The 24,850-nt window shown below is 41.5% G+C and overlaps 1 protein-coding gene across 1 annotated transcript in view; it reads right to left on the bottom strand.

The window, feature by feature from the left end:
* ADCY1 (adenylate cyclase 1) overlaps positions 1-24,850 on the bottom strand; it is a 1,095,828-nt gene that overhangs the window by 262,754 nt on the left and 808,224 nt on the right. The window contains exon 10 of the mRNA XM_085606626.1: positions 17,664-17,858. Coding sequence (XP_085462752.1) covers positions 17,664-17,858 — 195 coding nt within the window. The remainder of the gene's footprint in view (positions 1-17,663; positions 17,859-24,850) is intronic.

Genomic DNA, 24,850 nt, shown 5'->3' with positions numbered 1-24,850 from the left:
CATGCTAATATGGTGGAGGGTGAAGATGGGGCATTTGGCGGCATTTGGCGTGCAGATCGCCAATGCCGGCCCTGCGGTGGCGATCCACCTGCTATTCTAATGGGCCCCCTAGTTGTAAACTTAAAATTCGGAACGAATTTACTTTGGTGAATACCCCGCAAAATATATGAAATATCATTTCCATTAATCTTCAAAATAGCCAGTCTACAATATGATTAACTTGTCACAAAAATAAGATACCAAGGTGAAAAAGAGATTGTCAAATTAATAATAGCTGTTACTGCATGCTAACCCTAGAGGTACAAATTGCACATTACAATTAAATACATGACCGTGTTATCAGACTTTCAAAATGTAAATGTATCTGTATATTCATAACATGGCTTGGTTAGCAGAAAATAAGTTGCAAGCTTCAATACATAGTAAGCTTTACTGAAACACATAAACAAGAAAAAAGATTTAATATATCTGTTTTATATTTTGATATATGGGAGTTTGAAATCTTTATACATTTCTTATGTGGAGATAAATGAAAAATATAGTACATTCACCTTTTCCTCATGACCATAACAAATGTTTCATCTTTTTCTGGACCCTATTTTGCTGATATTAAAACCCTGTGGGTTGTGTTACTTGGCACAGAAATTGCAGCTGTAGTATGAAGGTTACATTTAATACACTAGATAATGTATGGCTTCAGGAAGCACCACTGTGAACAGATATTTAAAGAAGCAGCATAGACACATGGAGGAAAAGAGTGCATGTAGGAAAACCTATCTTGTATATCAAATAAGCCCATCTTAAAGTATACCTTGTAAGGGCTCACAATTACTAATTACCCAGCAGCTGGTTTTACTGTGTAGTCAAAGCTACATTTTCCACGAATAGGTCTATACATGTATAATATCATTATTTTATAACTCTGCCTGGAATAATGGTAGAGAAAAAAATCTTCACTTGTTTTAATAATTCTAAGTAGATTTTTGACAAGCTTGGTAGAAAAGTAACTTAAAGATATTACCTTGTGCTATCTGAGAAAAAACCTTTTTATCTCTGAAATATCGGGCTTGTTGTTCATGACCCCGCTCCCAGAGGGCAATTGCTTGTCCTCTGGGCCAGGAAGGTAGAAGTTGTGTCAACAACTTGTCACCTAACAGAGATCAGTCATCTGGGAAGAGGACAGGAACATTTGCAGGAACAAAGAACATCCTTAAGACTATTGCTTTTGACTTAGTGATACCAAAATGGGGTTCGGGTAAATGCTCCCCATTCTATCCTAATGCCATCAAGACCTTCTGGCTTCAACTCCGACAGGAGGGAAAACCAGATTGGACACTAATAGTGGGGGCGTACTCATATAAATAGGGGAGTGGCTAAGGGAGGGGCAGAGTACAAACAAGTGAAGGATAGTGACAGCTATTCAGGTTTTATGACTTGGGGATGCCAAAATAAGGCTGGAAAATATGCTCTCAATTCATACTTATGGTCATCTAGACCTTCTGGCTCCAAATTCAGCAGGAGGTAAAAACCATTTTGGACATGGATAAAGGGGGCGCCTCATCAAAATATGGCTGTGGCTGGGACAAATCACAGCTTATATAAGTGGAGGCTAGCAACAACTATTCAGGTTTTAGGACTTTGGGAATTGTTGCAGTAGAGTTAGTACTGACAAATGAGGGCAAGATTAGCAAGAACATAGTTTGGATTGAGTGTTCCATGCGCATTATTATAACTCTCTGAGCTGTTCCGGTGGTGGACCACCAGCTGCACCAGGGAACCGCCATTCCCTGGTGGTGACATGGTGGAGGGGCAATGCACTATGCTGAGCAGAACTGGCGTAGTGCCGCCAAGCATATTACGAGTTCTTTTTACAGCTAGCCTTTTCATGGCAGTGAACTCGCCATAAAAAGGCTGTTGGTGGGGAAACAAAGGGGAGCCTACAGGGCCCCATGCCTCTTCGCCATGGGAATGCATTCAGGGGAGCACAACATGTGCTCCCCTGTCTGCTTGCACACCCAGTTCCAGCACGGCATGGTCCTCACAGTCCATTCCGTGCTGGAACATTCTTGCTGTTCCAATTGAGGTGTCCTATTTCAGAGCACCACCGTGGGAAAGGCAAAAGGACCCTCTGCCTGCATGAGTTGAGCTAGTAATCAGGCAGGCAGTCCTTGCGCAGCTTTGGCAGTGCTGTGCCAGCAGAGAGTCGGCACAGCACCACTAAAGTCCTATTTGGGACATTCTTCTTTCCTGGATAAAGGAAAGCATATGATTGTTAGCTTGTTTCTGATGGGAACATGGTGACAAGCTTTTTGTCTGGATATTTTCCCCGAGTTGACCCTCATGACTACACTGCTCTGTAGAATGTTCTGCATTTTGGCTTTACCAGTTTTTATGAAATTCCTTTTTGCTTTTAGAAGGCTGGTTTGGTTTTGGTATTTGGTAGGATGTGTGAGGGGGAGATCCAGGCCTCCAAAAGGTGGGTTTCTTTGCAAAATATATGGAATATTTTATTGCCAAATGGTAATTGTGTTCCTGATTTTTATCTGAACTCCTGCTTTAAGGACATGGACCGAAACTAGTTTGAGCTACAGGGATTCTTTGTCAACTGTGGGCAGACTGCATAGCCTTTTCGGAAGACTCAACCGATTGAGGTTCTTTTCTTGGAGAATAATCTGAACAAGCAGATTACGTTTTTGGCCTTTTCAGCTTATCAGTTACAGAAAGATATTTTGAATGCCCAAAAGACTGGAACCATTTAATTTTGGAGAGCTGGCTAGCTGTGAGCTGATGAATTATTTATTGAGACCTGTGATGATTGAATCTGGGAAGCATCATATGTATATGATTCGGAGCTGCCTTCCCCAGCACCTTGAGACCCTCACGGGTGAGTAGTGTGCGTTATAAACCCCTGATTGATTGATTGATGTATAGAAAGGCGGTGCCTACTGTAAAAATATCTTAACTAACCCATTTGCTGAAGTGGCCTTTTGTTAACCTGCTTCAAATGGAGGACACCCACTCCCCAAAGACCTGGTATCTACAGAGCTGAAGTGGACTTCTGCTTATGGCTCCTCAAAGAAAGTTATCAAGAAGTATTTGTTTTCTCTTCCAAATTTTTTTTGTTGTACTGTGCCCAATTAGGCAAAAATGCCTCGCTAAGAGAAATATCAGCCAATGTTATTAAAGGAATTAAGAAAATAATTTGACAAATTCTTTGGTTTAAAGATAATTAAGGGTACAGCACAAACCGTCCAATTCACAAAATGTACTAATGATTAATGTGTAGCATGATTCTGCAGTAAGAACTCATTCCTATTTTAATTACACTTGCAGGCAGATTAGGACCCTTCCTTTTTCTTCCTTTAAGTTAATTGCCTTCTTTGTTAAATACATTCTTTTGGGAAATGCTGAACTATGCAATATGATTTGATAAATAATTCACACTTGTTTAAATATGTCATCTCTATAAAATGTGCTGACTTTTTTTTCTTCTTTTCCTAAGTTACATATTCTCATCATATTTAGTTCGTTTTCTAGCTGTCACATATTCACAGTGGTGAATGCTGAATAGTGTATTAAAACATTAATGCTTACATGAAGACATGAATCTCATGACTCAATATCATAATTTAAAACTAGATTGTTTCTGCCTTTAGAATAGTTCACTGTTACACAGCGGAATACTGAATAGCTAATAGTTCAGACTGAAGGGTTCTCATGGGCGCCCAGAGTTAAGTTAAAGCACATGCATTTTTAGCAACTAAGTTGACACTTGTAGATAGAACCTTGCCAACTTTGTATGTTTACTGTGGGAATGAAGGAAGAAACAGCAGACCATTGGATGCTATTTCCTCATTCGCTTAAGATTACCTAACACCAGTATGGCTCTTTACATATATTTTGTTTTTATTATATATGGCAGTCCAGTTCAGCCCGGTCACGGCCATTCTTCTGTGACCATACTTTTCTCCAGTGGCACTTTTTACCCTGCTCACTGTGAGCTACTGCTGAAGGTGCTCTCTGTCACCTACTACTGTGTGGGTGTCTATTTTCTGAGGTGGTGAAGTGAGCTAAAGAACGATGATGGATTCAACCCAGATCTGTGACTGGGGGTGAGTGTTTGAAAAGTTTCAGCGCTCCATCCATAATCTCCTTATGTTTGCTTTGTTCACCCTAAGTTGGCAGGGTATGCCCAGACGTGGGTCCCTTGCTCACTTTGCCACTGGACTCAAGCTAGGTTGGCTGATGAGGGGTGTTATCCTGAAACCGGTCCCGAATACCTGTTACCGGTTCAGGGAAGACCTGGCCTGGCCGTTTGGCTGGACTGTTTCCATGAGGCACAGGGTCAAGACTGATTTGAATATAGCTGGGTCTGAACTGAGGTGGCAAAGTGAGCTAAATATGATGGATTCAACCCAGATCTGTACCTGGGGGTGAGTGTCTGAAAAGTTTCTGCGCTCTGTCTATCATCTCCTTGTGATTGCTTTGTCTATTTTCTTTAACAGTGATGGCTACTACTGTGTCTATTTTCTTAGCTTATCTTTGAACAGTTGGTACTGCGACTATTTGGTGATGCTGATTTGAGAGAAGAGACTTGAACAAGTTTCTGGGACTACTTTCCATGAGGAGTTTGGCTTCAATCTGATTCTATTTCAATGCTCCTTTAAATCTTGCTCTTCTCCAAAAGGACTCTTTATGGGGTTTGGTAGGTTAGAATCCGCTTAATGTAGAATAGGGATTTATTTTCTGTATGGAACACTGTAAATTACTTGACTGCTTCTACCTATGACTTTTGTTAATATTTCTCTAAAGAGATTTATCTGGTTTTCTAATTTGAATAAAAAGACAAAACAAATGCTAAACTCTTATAGATAAATAAAGGTTTTCAAACTGATCTAAAACTCATCATTGTCTGAACTAAATGACTAAATAGATGATGTTTATTGAGATACTTTTTTTTGATGCTCCCTTCTAAAACTGTGGCAAAGATCCATTGCAGAGAAGAAGATTTCTGTGTAGAGTTCGATGTCCCTATTGTAAATTATGGGTTGAACTGAGAATATTAAAGAAAGTGTTTTCCACGCCAGCAGTCCCAATTTCTGAATCTAATTCCCAGAACTTGAGGATCTGTACAGTCTCGTCAGGCAGTATTAGAAGGTGGTTGCAGTTTGAAGGTGTGAGTATTACTAAGGCGACGTGTTGTTAATGGTTGTTGCATTTTGATTTATGCAAAAACAACAATTGATGGACAGAATGCAGAACAATGTCATACATTCACCCCAGTACAGAGATCTGGGCCTAAATCCATCGTTTTTTTGCTCACCATGCCATTCCAGTTTGAACCCAGATCTGTTGACTGGGTGTGAGTGTTTGATTGGTTCTGATGCTCCGTCCATCACCACCCCCTTTTGTACCGCTTTGTTCGCCATAAGTTGGCAGGGTATGCTCAGACGTGAGTCCCTTGCTCACTTTGCCACTGGATTCAAGCAAACCTGTCTGAAGACGGCTGAAATGCCAGAAACCGGTCCTAGGAAGCTTGTTTCCGGTCCAGGGAAGGCATGGCTTGGCAGTTCGGGCTGGACTGTTCCCATGAGGTACAGGGTCAGACTGATTTGCATATGGCCATGTCTGAACTGGGGTGGCAGAGTGGGCTAAAGAACGGTGATGGATCAAACCCAGATCTGTTGACTGGGTGTGAGTGTTTGATTGGTTCTGATGCTCCGTCCATCACCACCCCATTTTGTACCGCTTTGTTCGCCATAAGTTGGCAGGGTATGCTCAGACGTGAGTCCCTTGCTCATTTTGCCACTGGATTCAAGCAAGCCTGGCTGAAGACGGCTGAAATGCCAGAAACCGGTCCTAGGAAGCTTGTTTCCGGTCCAGGGAAGGCATGGCTTGGCAGTTCGGGCTGGACTGTTCCCATGAGGCACAGGGTCAGACTGATTTGCATATGGCCATGTCTGAACTGGGGTGGCAGAGTGGGCTAAAGAACGGTGATGGATAAAACCCAGATCTGTTGACTGGGTGTGAGTGTTTGATTGGTTCTGATGCTCCGTCCATCACCACCCCCTTTTGTACCGCTTTGTTCGCCATAAGTTGGCAGGGTATGCTCAGACGTGGGTCCCTTGCTCACTTTGCCACTGGATTCAAGCAAGCCTGGCTGAAGACGGCTGAAATGCCAGAAACCGGTCCTAGGAAGCTTGTTTCCGGTCCAGGGAAGGCATGGCTTGGCAGTTCGGGCTGGACTGTTCCCCTGAGGCACAGGGTCAGACTGATTTGCATATGGCCATGTCTGAACTGGGGTGCCAGAGTGGGCTAAAGAACGGTGATGGAGCAAACCCAGATCTGTTGACTGGGTGTGAGTGTTTGATTGGTTCTGATGCTCCGTCCATCACCACCCCCTTTTGTACCGCTTTGTTCGCCATAAGTTGTCAGGGTATGCTCAGACATGAGTCCCTTGCTCACTTTGCCACTGGATTCAAGCAAGCCTGGCTGAAGACGGCTGAAATGCCAGGACCCGGTCCTAGGAAGCTTGTTTCCGGTCCAGGGAAGGCATGGCTTGGCAGTTCGGGCTGGACTGTTCCCATGAGGCACAGGGCCAGACTGATTTGCATATGGCCATGTCTGAACTGGGGTGGCAGAGTGGGCTAAAGAACGGTGATGGATCAAACCCAGATCTGTTGACTGGGTGTGAGTGTTTGATTGGTTCTGATGCTCCGTCCATCACCACCCCCTTTTGTACCACTTTGTTCGCCATAAGTTGGCAAGGTATGCTCAGATGTGAGTCCCTTGCTCACTTTGCCACTGGATTCAAGCAAGCCTGGCTGAAGACGGCTGAAATGCCAGAAACCGGTCCTAGGAAGCTTGTTTCCGGTCCAGGGAAGGCAAGGCTTGGCAGTTCGGGCTGGACTGTTCCCATGAGGCACAGGGTCAGACTGATTTGCATATGGCCATGTCTGAACTGGGGTGGCAGAGTGGGCTAAAGAACGGTGATGGATCAAACCCAGATCTGTTGACTTTGTGTGAGTGTTTGATTGGTTCTGATGCTCCGTCCATCACCACCCCCTTTTGTACCGCTTTGTTCGCCATAAGTTGGCAGGGTATGCTCAGACGTGAGTCCCTTGCTCACTTTGCCACTGGATTCAAGCAAGCGTGGCTGAGGATGGCTGAAATGCCAGAAACCGGTCCTAGGAAGATTGTTTCCGGTCCAGGGAAGGCATGGCTTGTCGGTTCGGGCTGGACTGTTCCCATGAGGCACAGGGTCAGACTGATTTGCATATGGCCATGTCTGAACTGGGGTGGCAGAGTGGGCTAAAGAACGGTGATGGATCAAACCCAGATCTGTTGACTGGGTGTGAGTGTTTGATTGGTTCTGATGCTCCGTCCATCACCACCCCCTTTTGTACCGCTTTGTTCGCCATAAGTTGGCAGGGTATGCTCAGACGTGAGTCCCTTGCTCACTTTGCCACTGGATTCAAGCAAGCCTGGCTGAAGACGGCTGAAATGCCAGAAACCGGTCCTAGGAAGCTTGTTTCCGGTCCAGGGAAGGCATGGCTTGGCAGTTCGGGCTGGACTATTCCCATGAGGCACAGGGTCAGACTGATTTGCATATGGCCATGTCTGAACTGGGGTGGCAGAGTGGGCTAAAGAACGGTGATGGATCAAACCCAGATCTGTTGACTGGGTGTGAGTGTTTGATTGGTTCTGATGCTCCGTCCACCACCCCCTTTTGTACTGCATTTTGATTTAGACAGTGGTGTTGAGAGAATGAATGAGTGAGTAAAGAGAAGTAGTAAGAAGGTGTTGAAGAAAAGAGATTAAGTATTCTATTATCAAAAGGTTCCAGGATACATGCATAAAAGTGAATAGAAGACTTGTTTGCAGGATTAGGTATAGTGGGTGAGGTACCATCACCTATAATATTGACATACATAAATTAAGCATTGTTGTGATTGATTAATATTGGTCAGTGTTAGTGGAACCTAATTGCGCAAACGGGTGAAGCTGCATTGATTTCGGTGATTTTGTAGTGGTCGATATTTCACTTACAGTTGTGGAAAATACTCTTGAGTGATTATAATTCCGGTATTTCTTTAGTAGAATCAAACAAGAAGGAGTTTAAAGTTTATTGTCGTAGTTGTGTGAATACGAAAAAGATTGTTAAGGAGGGTAGACTGTTGCAAGGAGTGAGATCATGCGTCATATTGTTTCACGTTGAGATTAGTACCCTGGTATGGGTTTGCACTGGGATTGGTAGGTGATGGCAGAGTGTTGCGATGGGCTTGGACTAAAAGAAGGTGAATAACGTATTAAAATTTGACAACAAAAATTGGGGAACTTGTATTCTTAATTTGATTTGTTCATTGAAATTTGACATATACGGAACAAACAATAACATTTATTGAAATTTGCCTTATCTCTCATTGTATTGCAAAAATGAAACTTTTTAAAGAATTTAAGAGTTTAGTAAGAGGGGATGTTACCAATATAGTACAGAAAAGTGAAGAACCATCTCCCGAAGGTAGGTCTGCACATTTTATGACCACTGAGTATGGGTTGCATGCTTGTTCTTGGCTACGTGAAAGGAGCAGAATCACTGAGAAAGAAGGTGGATTAAGCTTTCCGAGGTAAAGGACAATTTATACCAGAATTCTTGATAATTTGAAAGGAAAGTTGTACGAGATGAAGCAACTACCTAGACCCACTCAAAATGAAGCTCTGAGTGTATGGGAAAAGGTTGCAAGAAAGAAGGAGAGTAAAAATACCAGAGAAGGACAAACCGAACGGTGCAGAAATATGAGGATTCTCAATGGGATGAATAACATCGTAGGTGGAGAAGTGCTATCATAGAGGGAACAAGATTATAGCCAGCTATTAGTACGGAAGCAGCTACAAAGAGAAGTGAGAAACGATCACCAAAAGAAAGATGGGAATGAGATAGATACAGATTCAGGGGATGAGATTGTAGAGCAGAGACTTGCTTCAAGACCTCCACCATATAGAACCCTTACTGATCACAGAGAATCAAGTGCTGGTATGAGTTCCATACTGGCAACTGTTCCTGTAGATCCATATTTAACACAGATTGAAAGACCCGTACATATACTCCAAATTACCCAACCAGTTGTAGCTCAACCACAGGTTGTAGTTCTGACTGTGACCAATGCAGCTGGAGTACGTACCACATCCCAAATAACACCGGTAAATGCTCCAATATTGCCCAGAGTCTTACAAATGCTCCTCCAAATGTGTATTTTTTGTAAACTTTATTTGTCATTTTCCACATCACAAAAAAAAACACACAGAGAAACAGGTTTTTCAGCAGCCATTACGGAGTCCACAGCAAAAAACAGATACCGCTTGCACCCCAAGGAGTGCATTTATACATCAGCTTTAACATGTCAGTGTACATTGATACTGCAAATCAACAAGTTCACATCTTTGAAACAGTGACTTTCTTCCTGAATATTCCTACAAATAATCGGAGTATTAAAAACTCCAAATGTGTATTTAAGGCTAGAAGTTCACCAAGCCGCAGGAAGTATACCTACCACAGAGTTTACTCCGACTTCATAAAACTCTCTGATTGTTGTGTTGAGACCCCCACAGACAGTACTAGCACTAATAGATAGAGAGAAATTAGTCCCCACAACCCCTAGTGACATAAATGCAACTGATGAGGGTCAAATGTCAGCTTGGCTTGAAGAAGCATCGTGAATTAGAAAGACAGTAAGCACAGAGATACAGGAGATGCCAGACAGAGAAAGAGAAAAGCCTTTACATTTTACTGACTTGAAGGTGGATTTAGAAATGATAATAAGGGGATGTTTAGAATTTCAACATATTGGGCAATGCCAAAGAAAGGAAACAATTTTCTTTGTAAGGAGATTACACAAAGGACAGCTTTAGTGCATGAAAAATTGACAGAATTGGCTCAGGAATATAAGATTGATCTTGCTAAAAATTTCCATCTGCAGAGAAGCAATAGGGTCCAATTGGATGATCCAGCATTAAAGAACATGAGAGTTTCAGGAATGCATTTACAAATTACGGAATTAGTCATATGCATTTACAAATGGAGTGAGAATCACAAAATAGAAATTAAATGGACAAAGAAGCATGAAAAGAAAAAGATAGAAGCAGCTTTAGCAGGGAAGCAAGATGAAGGAAGCGAGGGAGAAACAACATCATACACAATCAGAGAAATAGAAGTAGGAAGGTATGTGCATGTTTCTTGGAGTAGAGGTGATTTGGGTGCATTTATGAACAATTTCCTGAAATTGAGAGACAAATTGGTGCAAAGGTATGCACAAGTGGAACAATTCATAAAGATTTCAAAGGTGTTGTGAACAAATTTAAATACGTTTTTTGACATTGCAGTACCTGCTGATTTATGGGGTGAATTTAAGGGTGGGGTACAATGGCTGAAACAGGAACCTGTGAGAAAGACTAGGACAAATTTGCCATCTGATGGAGAGATATGAGGCAGTGATTACTTTCCGGAAAGGCAGAGTTCAACCAAGAGATTTGGATTGGATTAAAATTAAAAGAAGTACCCAAGAGCCGAAAGAAACAGTGCATGAATATTAAGAACGATTGTTGCAGATGTTTCAGCAGCCCTGTGGACAAGAGTATCCTGAAGAGAAACAAAATGGGAATTTTGTGTCACAGTTTGTTTTAGGGATGGAACCAGAGATCTATGTGCATATTACCACAAAGCATGATCTGTTGGCAGAACAAGTCAGTCAATGAAATCTTGAGATATTCTAAATACAAGAAGCAGAAGAAGATTAAAGAGAAGTTTATGTTGGTGCAAACAAGGTTGGCTCAGAAAGGTTTTCAGAATCCTCCTTTTGCAGGACACCTAGGGAATATGCAAGAGCTGCAGTTTCACAGGTTGGTATTCATTGAAATCAAGGAGGATTGAACTTGTCTCGCAGTAGAGGTAAAGGTGTTTTCTGTGGGTACAGGTTCTCGAGCAGATGTTGCTGCTCTGAAAAAGATTACTCCCTGTCATATCTGTCATAAATTTGGACACTGGAAAAGAGAATGTAGATATAACCTAATAATATTGATGGAAATGTACAGATGTCGAAAGGAATGCCAATGCATGAAATGCCAAAAATGAATATAACCTCTTTCAAAAATTCCATGCCACAATTTCAAAATGTGAACCCGAATGTTTTACAGCAATATCCTTTTTTCTAAATTGATGGTTCAGCTTCTGATATTTCCCAACAAAGGTTCCTGAGAGAGGAGAAGGATTGTGTACTTGGTGCAGTTTCAGAGGTAGAACAGAGTGGCCTAAATGTGGATGCTGAAGTATATGGCCACCCCTTATCATATTTTATTGATACAGGCGCTATCAGATCCACAGTTAGAACAGTGGAAGTTCCAGATCTCTCTGTCTCTGGGAAACCTATCCAAGTTGTAGTACTTACAAATAAACAGTTCACGAATCTCATTTCAGAAAAGGTCCCAGTAAAGAGAGGTTCATTCGAAGAAAATCATCAGTTGGTTGTCCATGACTCTGGCCCTGTAATTGTATACTAGGGAGAGATTTGCTGTGCAAGTTAAATTGCATCAATTACTACACACAGGATGGTGTTGCTTTTCAGACACAATTTGAGGATGTAGATTTTTTAAATTGTTAGATAGCAAAACAAGACAGGAGTGTTCTCTTTTTTATGATTGAAGAATTACCTGATGATTTAAAAGAAACAGTGAAGGCTGAATTTTGGGATTTCACAGGGAAGGGTATTGGACTTCTGAACGGTGTAGAACAAGTTTGAATGACTGTAAAGGCAAATGCAGTGTTTCCCAGAGCACCCCCATAGAATTTGATGCCATAGGCTATTGTAGGAACAACACCAGTCATAGAAGGCATGTTACAGAAATACATTTTGAGGGAATTGATTGAAAGTCCATGTAACTCTCTGTATGGATGTGCAGAGGCCCAATGGAAAGTACAGAATAGTGCAGGATCTGAGGAAAATGAATGAAATTGTTGCCCCCTGTTGTCCCGTGGTACCAAATCCAGCCACAATATTGTTTCAGATCCCATGCACTGCAGTGTGGTGTACAGTTATTGACTTATGGCAGATTTTCTTCTCATTGCATAAAGAAAGTCAATACCTTTTTTCCATTTGTGTTCCAACAGAAAGTATAAGCATGATGTTGTGTCCAATAATGGTATACAGAGAGTCAATCAATTTTCAACCAAATTCTGAAAAGAAACTAGCAGACCTTAGAAATGGCAAGAAAATCAACCTTTGTGCAATATATTGATGACTTGTTTCTGCCATGAGAAACGCAAGAAGCTTGTACAGATGACAAGAGGCTGAGAATGGACACAAGTGTCTCCAGGAAAGCTGCAGTACTTTCAGAAGGAAGTTCAATATCTGGCACACATTATTGTGAAAGGAGCTAGACAGGCGTCACCAGAGAAAGTGGAAGCAATCTTGCAGATGAATCCACCACAAACTCAAAAGGAAATCAGAATGTTTTCTTTAATGCTTGGCTACTGTAGACAGTGGATACCAAACTTTTCCTTAACGGGAAAACCTTTACTAAGGTTGACATGCAGGGACGTGTCAGATCCGATTCCAATGGACTACAGCTGCTCAAAAGGGTTCCTACAGCTGAAAGACAAATCGTGTCATACCTCTGCAGTGGAAATGCCTGATTATTCAGAAGAATTCAGACTATTTTGCAGAATCAAGAAAATTACTTGTCACATTCTTCAGTTTAAAGATAATTAAGGGTTCAGCACAAACTGCCCAATTCACAGAATTTACTAGTGAGGGCGTAGTAGGTAAACTTAATTTTGCACTGCCTTTTACCACTAACATAATATCATATACAAAATTGCCAGTGGCATCATCGACTACTCCACCAAAGGTATTATCAACTTTGTCAATGATGCTATTAGACATGATCCTTCTAATTTCTCTCATAAACACTCTTGTACTAAACAGATGAGAATACTATTGCAAGAAGGCAAACAGTATTTCTGGGAAAGAATTTTAGATGAAACACAGGCTTTTGACATCAGGATAAATCAGTTTCAAAAGGATTTATCACAGGTATTTGATGTCAGGAAACTTCACTCTTGAAAGGAGAAGACCACCATTTTTTAAAATGGCTGAGATCCTGAATCATGGAGAACCACTATGGGTCCCAGTGGTAATACTAGATGAGAATAAGGCAGGAGATAGAAGATTACACAGGTTGCAGTAAGCAAGACTTCAGGTCACTTTTAAATATATGCAGGTAGCACACAAGACTTTGTGGATCGGTAGGGAAATTCATATGGTTGGTGCATGCCCTCTGAAGTTTGTTTGAATGGTGGACATTTCCCCAAAACATTGATTCCTGAGGACAAGTATGAAATTGCTTCTTTTACCCGTATGATTTTCCCTTTCAAATATCTGGTATTTCCCTGCCCCAGAATTACCATTACAGGGGTACCAATAAATCAGGGGGCATGGAAATAAGAGTTTTCGGGAACAACATCTGGTAATTGTTGCATCCACACCCAATCCCACATGGCTTCTACTGACTGATTATCAAAAGAAAACTTTGGCTGCTATCAGCAGTCTAAATCTTTGTTTCAAACCAGTATTATTCTGATGGGACTGGTAACTGGTCTTAGAGGTCATGTCACAATTTTACTGGCCACTCATAATGAGGGTCTACGTATTTTTTGCTGTTGATGCTTTGATATTTTGGGAAAGGTAAGTCAGTGAGTATAGATACATTTCTTTGTAAGTGATATAAGCTGCTTTGTAATGAGTCCCAGGCCTATATTTTGCAGTGGGCACACTGTCTCTGTTTGCACCATGGCACCCTATTACAATCAATGCACCATCCTCCAGGCAGCTATGAATGTGTGCCTGTCCTGGAGAAACGCATTAGTAAAGAACAGAGCAGCTGTTTCAAACAGTGCTCTGGCTTTTACTATACAGGCGGCACCTGCCTTCATTTTAAATGGGAAACGATATTTCCCTGCTGGTGGATACAGCATGCTACTGCACTTACCTGCAGGAGGGTATCTGGGGTCACCCTGGGCGTAGTTTGCATAGTAGCGCTACGCTAAGCTACGCGAAGTGCACTTCGCACTACGCAAGCCACGCGAGCTGCGTAGTGCGGTAGGGAAAATGCTGTTCGCACTGATTGCACAGTGCCGGATACTTGTCCGCACTGTGAAATCATTGCAAACGTCATCTTGCACAGTGCAAGCGGTCGTTTTCTGCCACTCAAGTAGATTTGTACTCGAGCGACAGTTTTCTCAACGCTGACTGGTTGTTTCTCATCGTGAGTAGTCACAAGCATACACAACCACTCGCAATGAGAAACCTGACCTCTCCGCGTTGAGAATCTCGCCGAGAGGTTTATTTTTCACGCTCGCGATCGGCAACTTGATGTTGCTAATCGCGAACGAGGAAAAAATCTCACCGGGATGTCATTTTGCTCGCTCGCGGTCGCTAACTTGACGTTGAGGACGGTGAGCAAGCAAAAAATGCCCGCTATGCTACATGTTTTTGCACTGTGCTACGTGCAATTGCGTAGCGAGTAGTTGCGCAAACTACGCGAGCGTGGCGTAGTCCTATGCCCAGGGTTAATCTGGGGGAGACCTGTGGGACCCCCTTTTCCACCTCCAGAGGACTGACCTCAGGGGGTGCACTGACAATGTACCACTACTTTGTGGCACACTGTCAGTGCACCTCTTGAAATCCTCTTTGCCTCTGAGTTTGATCTATAATGTGGCACAGGTGCAGAGGCAAAGTGTTTTCCTCATTTGCATGGGGCCATATCCCCTGGTGAATGAGAGAATGCCCGCTTAAGATAGGACCGGCGCTATCTGTATTAACATACTACAGTTTCAGAGGTGTGCATAAAACAGGAGCACACGTCTATTACACCACCGGGTCACTGCATGTAATATAGCCTCATATGTCCAAATGAAGTGGATTGAAAGAATCAAGAAGAAGACAGATGATATTACATTTTTCAGATGTCCAACTGCAGAGTGGATAATTGCTTTGAAGGTGACATGGCATGGCATGAATTATAATTAAAAGCCCTCCTTAATTGTAAAGTATGATTGGTTTGTAATCAAAATTCTGAAAATGTCACTTTTAGAAAGCTGGAATTTTCTTGTCCTAACCATTTGGTGGTGCATGCAGCCTGATCCTGGGTCACATAACTAGGTGTGGCTGGCAGTTGGATTTTGTGTATTATCCCCATACAGTGAGAAAATGGGAAGATAGGTGTTGGCATTATGGCCCACTCTGAGTTTATGAGGGGGAGGAGCTGTAACCTACTGCACTTGCAAAAGTCTCTGGAGCACTCTAACAAAGGGTTTGGCACTAGTTAATTGTGACCCTAGACAAGCTGGGGCCTGGACAGGGAGGAAGGGGATGTCTGACACCTCAGAGGGGTGGAAATCTCTAGAAGCGTCCTACACTTCAAAGTAGGCACTACTCTTCAGTGCACTTCTGGACTATAGATACTCTGCCAGGAAGAAAGACTGCTGTGCTGCTGAAAGGACTGCCACTCTGCTGGACCTCTGCTCTGCAGATCTGTTGCCCTGCTGTGCTGAACTAATACCTGCTGCTCTCTTGCCTAGGTAAGAAGGTTTGAGTCTGCATCTGTTGAACACAGGATCCCAGAGTGACTCAAATGACTAGTTGGCTGACCTCCTGACTAGACCCTCAGGGAGATAAGGCTCCAACAGCCTAGAACCCAGCTCCTGGACTCTGCTGTCTATTAATTAGGCTGCCAAGTGGCGCCATGCCAGGACTGGGTCTCACAGGTTCCCTGTAGTCGCCCGCATTCTATCATGGTCTGACTGAACGTCCCAGTAACCACAGTTAATGCTTTGTGGTACTATTTTCACTCAAATATTTAAACGTACATACCTCTGGTTCTCCTGACTGGATATTTGACATGTTGGTTTTGTTTTATTCATTAAATATTGCTCTATTTTTCTAAATTGGTGTGGGATTTTTGTTGTGTTGTTTTCTCACCTTATTAGTGTTTAAACTGTTGCATTATTACTTTACACATTGCCTCTAAGTTAAGCATGGCTGCTCTGTGCCAAGCTACCAGAGGGTTAAGCACAAGTTAGTTTGGGGTTTGCGTGCTTCGCCACCCTGAACAGAATTGTGGTTTCTGCTTGAGAAGGGCTTCACCCTCCTCAACCAGTAACCCAATTTCTTACACTAACACGTATTTATCTCTTCCCATTTTGCTCCCTATACCTTTCATCTCTCTTTGCTTGTTCTCACACCTCTCTGTCTGTCTATCACTACCTCTTGCTGCCCTTACCTCCCTCTAATTCACCTCTTTTTCTACAGTAGTTTTCTCTGTCTCATCTCTTGGGGGAATATGCTCCTCTGCCTGTCTGTTTTCCCTCTCTCTATCTCTACCTCTCTCAACCTCTGTACTCTAAACCTTTTATATATTGAGCCAGAGAAGTACACACATCTGAAAAGGAGAAGAGTTTCAAGGCAAGAGATGAGAAATTCGAAGAAAAATATCAGAATTTAATAGATGGGATGGTAAAAATCCTCAGATCAGCACTTTGATTTTCACTGTTGCAGCAAGGTAAATGGGTATATATTTGTTCTTACAAAAGTCTGGCATGGAAAGCTACAATTTCAAGCACTTAGGGGCTTATCTATGAGAGCCCTGCTTCACCTTTGCACCATGTAAAGTGGTACATGCATGATTCAGAGCTCTCATAAAAATGTATGAAGCCACGCAAAGAACCCCGCGTGGTTTTGAGTGTCCTCATAACTCATGAGCAAGGCGACGCTGTGTATATCACTGCGTTGCCTTACTCTGTGACCGGGCGGTGTTCCATGGGTGTTGTGGTGGGCTAATTTCTCCTTGTTTTTTCCTCTTTCTATGTATACATAGGAAGAGGAAAACGTCTTGTAGGATTGATAGTGTGCAAGAAGGTGCCCCTTCCAGCACAAAAACGATCCTGCCTGCAACGGAGGCCCCCTTGCACCAAAGGGCAAGAGTACCTACATTGGCACTAGGCTGCTAAAATGGTGCCAGCACAGGCAGAAAGGACAGGAATACACTGAATTGCTTAAATACAGTGCATTTCGGCTCCTTCACTTTGGGGTTGGGCAGCACAGCAAGAAGCCTTCGAATGTTCCCTTTGCTTTTTATGGCTTTTTACCAGGGTCGGACTGGGAACAGAAACCGGCCCTGGCAAACTGCTCAGCTGCCCCCCCTGGGGGCGAGGGGGAGTGCAGCCAAGCAGTTTGCGAGGGCCGGTTTCCGACGATTTTGTTACAGGGGGCCGATATTGTCGACCCCAGTAACAAAAACGGCCCCCCAGGGGGCCAAAACCGGCCCCCACCCTAGCGGCCTACCGGGGAAACGCCCGGTGCCCGCTATGGCCAGTCCGGCCCTGCTTTTTACCTGATCTTTTACAGATTGTGGACCTCTACTTCTTTATGGTTTTATCAGTTCTGGTTCTGCCCCTGTGTTTTGTAATTTATAATTTTGAATAATTCAATAATCGCTCGCAATGCTTACTGTCTCGGTGTTCTGTGGAAAATAAAATGCGAAAATGAAATAAGGGCGCACAAGTTTAATATATATTATATACCTACATTGAAGCAAATTGCAGCTTTACTTACTTTCTGTTCACGATCAACGTGTTTATACTTCAAGGTGATGAAATTCAAGTCTGCCATCTCAGACTCTGTCTGTCGGGCTTCTATTAATCTGCTGATGTATCGGTTCACTCGGGTTCCTGGAGTGTTATGAATAACATTCGTAGAAAATGATGAACGGTTCCTGAGTTTTTCGGAGGCTGTCCTTAAGGCCCTCCTCTGCAGTACAAATGGCAACAGCAAAAACACAGAAGGGTTAATCAATAACACTATCGACGACAGCTTGCATTGCATGCGATCACTTTTGAGCCTTTCCTACAGTCCTTTGTGACCTCTTTTGAGCCTTTCCTACAGTCCTTTGTGACCTGACGGTTGGACGATATTCAGTACAACTCATGTCGCATAAAACCACTCTCTCCTATAGAATACACTCTATAGGATTCTCGTAGAGCATCTAAAAGGGTCTCTAAAATCCTCATTCTCAGCTCTGGTGTTAGTCACTGCACTCTTGAGCTCCTAGGTGATCAAGAGTCCTTCTGCTCCATACTGTTAAAGTAAAGCTGGGAAATGCTGCTTCTCCTATGATTTATGCATTGGACTTGTTAAATAATTGTGTCAGTCAGTATTGCCATAGCAGTGCAATTGCTAAGGAACTCAGGAGAGTGCATTTTACATAATTGTGGTGTAAATGTACATTGACCTCCATTGTTCATGTGTTCAGAAAGGATCTGGAGAATATTTTAGTAGCTTCACATAACATTTCTAAGTACTGTTTGCATACTACATCTATGCAAGAAGAATACTAGCAGGAGAATGAACACAGAAAACAAGGTTAATGAAGAGTTTGAAATAATCTTCAGATATGCTTGACTAGGACTGTCAATTGGTAGATGAATGGACTGCAGGTCCAGACGTGGAGATGATGATTCATATTTTCACAGCCTACCCTCCACCCCCCTTCAAATGGCATCCAGCCACATGTTTGGCAAGCTAACACACTTCCATTTAGAGATCCCCACTGGCTGCCCCTGTCCCCCACATCCTGTCCAGGACAAGCTGATTCGTCTACAATGAAGTTAATAGGGGTGCACCACCTCCTCTTGTGCCCAAGATCAAGCCTTTGAAAGGCATTGTGAAGCACGCATCTACGAAATCAGAAGACTGGAGACGAACAGAAATCAAGATGCCGGCTTTCCGTTGTGCTCAAAGAGTTGTGATCTTAAAGCTAGCGCAAACCTGCCTGCTTTTCTTCAGTGCCTGCTTCAGAATGGAGCTTAAGGCCATGGACTTTAAGCAATTTCTCTTCAAAGTTTAACTCCAGATCACATTGCCCCGCCATCTCAATCTACCCTGCTCATCGATGCTCCCTATTCTCCCCACCCTCCATCACTTGGTAATATTCCATGCATCCTCTCTCCCCTCAATATATTCTTATTTCATGGTGTGCACCGATTCAATAGATTTGTAGTTGGTTTTGTAATATATAAGTTCCCAAACATACATACATATGGCTATAATGAAATGGAAAGTTAACCAGATTAGTGTCCAGGGATGAAGAAAAAAGGCTGAACCACTCCATACATCACTTTTGTGCTGTGTCAATTATTCTGCCGAAGCTTGCGTGTTGAGGCCAGCTATGGGTCTACAGGTCATTGCACCTATACATTCAAGTTGCACCTCAAGCAAAATCCCCATCAGCAGTGAAACATGTTAGGAATGCTTGCGCTCGCAAGCAAAGGAGGCAGGACATTCAGTTTGGGGGGAAACTCTGGTGTGGTAGGACCATGCTGGATTAGCATCTGGTTGATGCTCCTTTCAATGGCAATGAATATCTAAAACAACTGCGGATTGAATGCTGCACTGAGGAATCTAAAGGAGCAATACAGTGTATATCAACATTTGCATAGCATTTACATTTCCCCCAAAAAATCTAATAATATCTATAAAAACTTTAAGGAAAAGCATTGTGCAGCATATATACGGTATCGTAAATACGACTTTGCTCTGCAATTATGAAGAACCATAACATAAATTGCTCCTTCATTCATGCATAATCCCATTTTAATGGACAGAATTAGCTGCAATCAGTCAGTGTATGCCATGAACAGCTGATGTGACAGGAACGACGAGAGCATCCTTGTACCAACCTTTCCAAGAGAGCTTATCACACATAAGGTAAGGCCCACACCTGATTTTGACATTAGATGTGAGTTTCTGTGTTCAGAAAAGATTGGGCCATGAGGTGTTTATGTGAATTGGTATCACAAATCAGATTCTAAATCTTTTCCTAATATAAGACAAATAGTTCATGTGAGCTGTCAAGGGCATTGCCTTACTGACAAGGGTGCCTAGTTACAGGGTTCAGGGGGTCTGAGCCCTGCTAAGAACTTATGTTAAGTGTCCAATGGCAGGACTGGATACTTTCACTTTATTCTTGCTAGACCTGCTGCTTTATTTCCAGATGCCTGCATGCTTAAATAGTTACACTATTATTAATTGGTACTTTTCGTAGCATTGTTTTTTGTTCCTCTCATTCTAGTTAGAATACCAGGATGTATTCATATTTACGTCTACTTTACAAATCGCAATTGACCAGTGGGTGAACAAGGAGCTTGAAGTGTTTGATAATTAGGCTCAGAGTGCCCCAGGGTGTAGGCAAATAATGGCACTGGCTCAGGAGTCCACGAGTAAGCACTTCCGGCTGTTTGTGGGCAAACATTTTCCAGAAATAATGGCAATTTGAATTCACATTCTATCTCATTTGTCACATTATTCCGATGCTCTTAGGTGAAGGACCATTTACCTAAAGGAGCACTCCGTGGCCATCTTCTGCCAGGTCAAGAGCCTGTCTTTTTATAATTCAGTCAAGAGTATCAGTCTGAAAGTGAAAGCACTTCAAACTAAATGCATTCCAGACGCTCCAGTGTTATTCAATTTCGGCTGAAGACATCATTAGTAATTACACAGGAGTCTGGGAATTCTTTGAAACCCGAGCCGAGCGCTCAGCAGTATTGGAGGGAGGGAGGCAACGCAGTAAAACGAGGTCTCAAACAGGGTAAGGCGCTATCTTTAGAACATGTTTTTCAACAACTGCAATGAAGGCACACACGAGGCCTAGATAATGGGCCTTGTTATTTTGGTAAACGCATCTCTGATAGCATTATTGTTTTTGTTAGATTGCGTGCCATGGAAAATTGTTATGATTCCGCACTGCAAACAAGAATAATATCCATTTGTTCAGCACGTGGTGTCCATTTGCTATAACCACCGGTGTGATAACAATCCAAGCTCCATCATCTGTGGATGCCTTATCGCAGTGCCGGTCATTTTATGCTCCTCGAAACTCTGTGGACGGCCATTGAACTACCTCAAAATATTCCTGCAGAGCTTAATTTGCGCTTCTAACTTCAGACCTCGAGAATCTGCACGAAAGTATTTAGAGCACTGCTTTATATTTACCACAAGGGGGTGTAGGAGTTTAAAAATACAAGTATGTCTGTATGCGTGTGTGAAATACATTGGCATGCTTGACGATGACTAGGACGCTAACACTTAGCGGCTTCTTTACAAGCGCATCGTGCATCCCTTCATATTCTTACTAATACTGTGCATCCCTGTGCTTTGAAAATGATGCAGCTCGGCGCAGCTAAATGGCATGCTGTGCCATGATGCAGGGCTGGACTGGCCATAGCGGGCACCCGGCAATCCCCCGGTTTTGGGCCCCTGGGGGCCGTTTTTGCAGCATAGAGCTCGGCGGCACCCCTAACCCCCGGGGGGGGGGGGGCGGCGGCTGAACACTTTGCCAGGGCCGGATTTGGTTCCCAGTCCGGCCCTGCCACACTGTGTCGTTTTGTTGTAGATGAGGCCATTAGGGGCATATTTACAAAAACTAAACACCGCCGTAGCATTCATTTTTTGACGCTATGTCAAGCCTGGATATGTTTTAGTGATATATCTACTAGAAACCAACCAATCTTAGTGGACCTGGAAAGATAATAAATAGCCCACTTTTCTATGAAGAGTCTGTGTGGACTTCAACCAAACTCGAGTCTTTTCAAAGTCTGACTATAAATTTTATGTGTTCTCTTATATCACCCATTATGAGTTGTAATCTCTCAGAAAGAGGGACATTTTTAATTTCCCCATTATGGCTTAACAGACATGGTAACATTCATGAAAGGGTTGGGTACTGCAATTTATGAAAAAAACAAATCAATTGGGTTTATACATTTTTTTATGAACACTATTTGGTGTTTTTTTAACAATTAAAACTAATGTATAATTTTTCTAATCATTCTTCTATTTAAGATGCTAACCTATGTTCAGTTTTAGAGATGTATTGAACATTGTTACTGATTTTCACAAGCTTCCAAATATGTTCAGCAGAAATCACAATATCCAAAGGATTTATTGATGTATAACGCATTGATGCTGACTGGTAAAGCTCACAATATTTCAATTATAGTAACCCAATAGGAGCATGATGTGACATGGTCTTCTCCTCTGTGGTAGACAATTTGGCTGTAAGTCCACTCTGCAACAGGAAATGCAACTCCAAACCTCTTTTATATTTATAGCATATCTTCTTTCACTCCATATTTGTTAAATAATACAAATCCATTTCTTGAAGATAAACATTGGTTGAGTCAAAAGCAAAAGATGACATTGTGCATATTATTTTTAATTAAAAATACTTAGTTATTTTTGCAAACATTTTGAAATTGTATTAATTTTATAGTAAAAACAGATATTTCTCTACATGCTTCTTTATTCAACCAACATGTAGTTAACTTCCTGTAAGTATAATTTAGTGAAAGGTTTGCATTTGTATTTTTGGAATGTAAAAAATATATGTTTAAAACCTATTTATTTGAAATGTTTATCTAACCTATTCTTGGTATTGAAAATTTATATTTTTATTTTATTACAAAAAAAATTATAAATATTTTTAAACATAAAAACTGATCTTTTGCTGCTAGTCCATGTGCGGTTTGCTAGATTTTATATGTAACCAAGTGTCATTTGCTATCATAGAGACCAAAGTAACATCACCTGCGTCTACATGTAACCTCTGTTTTGGAACAGCCATCAAGGGAGGTATTACTTGCTGTTGGGTAGAAAGGATCTCTGACATGGATCCTCTTAGCCTTCTCTAATTCAGTTGCTCTTTGGCTTGTAGTCTGTGCATATTAGAGTAAACATATTATATATAATATTAACATCTAATATTCAGAAACTTTGGTCCTGTTTAGCAGAATGCCTGGTGAATAAATCGCAGGGCTTTGAAGTCTTTGTTTTTCATCATGGGAGACAAACAAAGCTTCTAAATGTTGTAACTATGTCTTCCATTTTGACTGGTAAGCAAAACAGTTCATTTTGTACTTGTTGGAGTTTTGTCCAGAAGAGTCTTGTACAATTAAAGAGCATATTCCTCTTGTGAGTTCACTAAAGTTGTCACTGCTTACATTCAAAGGGAAAGCAAAAATGTGAAAAAATCATCATCACAGTTCTGGTAGGGAAAACCATGGGCACGATTCACAAAGGTAAAGTGAGACAAAAGTCTCACTTTACGAGTCTTGGTAATCACAAACAGCATTTACTACTTGTAAGTGCCCTTAGTGAATACCGAAAGTCGTAAAGTTAGACTTTAGTCTCACTTTACATTTGTGAACAGGGCCCATTGTTTGTACAATATTTTCAGTTCAAGGGATCTAATAGACTCAAGTTAACGATGAATCTCATATCTTTCTCTTTTGACACTGGAATAGATGAAATTCATAATAATGCTGAGCACATTTCTGACAGTCTCAAGGACCACATGAAGTTACACCATAACACACTGGATGAAAGTATGTATAAAGATGTAATAATTTCCTTACTTTCTTCTAGAGTGTGAAGGGATATTTCAGACACCAAAGCACATAATAAATCCATACAATTTTAAAGCATCACTGCAATGGCATCCATACTAAAATCCAGACATACTTACATGGTCTGACCTGCTAATAACTTGACAAATATAAATGCTATATGACCACATAAGTGGCAGTAGTGTATATTGTCATGTAACAATACCATGTCAGAACACAATGGCTAGATTAGTCTTAAAGACAGATTCACTTTGACTTATAAATCCAACTTTTCACAAGATTCACTAGCTCCTATTTATTTTTAAAGTACTGTGGATTATTCTATGCGGAGTTCACTGGGGTATTACTTCCTGATTAACTGAGGAACAAGTTCCTCTGCCTAGGTGTAATCCTCATAGAAAGAAGGTACAAATATAGCACAATACAATTTTTAATTTGTCTTTTTGCCTTAGTCAAGACTGAAATGTTTGTGTAGCAGAATTGATAGATGGAATATACTTCATTTGTTTCCGAAAAGGATTGAAAACCAGTATTGTGTGACAATATGAAACTATTCCTACTTCATAGTTTTTTGTAGGCAAATTTTTCTTTTAAAAAATTGGCTTTTTGAGAGAAATACCCAGCAAAATCAATGTTTAACTGGTAGAATCCTCACACAACACATGTTTTTGGGGAAACATTGTCATTTTGAAAATATTTTGCTGCAAAACTCTGCCAGAGACCTGTGATTTTGGAAAGCAAACATTAGCGTCAGTCGAGGTGAAGTAAATACACCTCAGGATGTGTAACGTATGTATTTTTGTGACTTTTCCAGCAAGGTTAAAATAAAGCAGTTCACTAATGAAATGTATATATTTTTTAAATGATCAATCTACAGTTGAATAACATATGCTACTAATGTTCTGCAGTTATTTATTTGATCATTTATTTTATATTGTGGATATTATCCTTCCTAGATTGGAAATGGAGGGCTTTTATGTGCTGAATTCAAAACTGCACCCTGAAATATCGAAATTACCATAAATAATTTTTTTTAGGGTATTTCTTTTGTAATTCATTCTGAGGCAGGAAAGAATACAATTCCCACCAAAAATCTGTAAGGAAACAAATATATATATTCAAGAAGCTGTAGTAACAAAAATCTCTTCTGGAGAATCCTTTACTTTAGCTCATTAAAATGTGATAAATTAAAACATGAATTCATTGATGACATTCATGTAACTCCCTACTCAGGTGCTCTTTTATATTGTTAAATATACAGACATTCAATTTTCTGCCGCTATTTAAAACTGACCAGTGCAGAATGAAATAAAAAGCTATTGCTTACTAGGTTATTGCTAG

The sequence above is a fragment of the Triturus cristatus genome, chromosome 5_2, assembly GCF_964204655.1.
Source record: "Triturus cristatus chromosome 5_2, aTriCri1.1, whole genome shotgun sequence".
Lineage (NCBI taxonomy): Eukaryota > Metazoa > Chordata > Amphibia > Caudata > Salamandridae > Triturus > Triturus cristatus.
The sequence above is the reverse complement of the archived record's forward strand: the minus strand, read 5'-3'. Positions and strand labels throughout refer to the sequence as shown.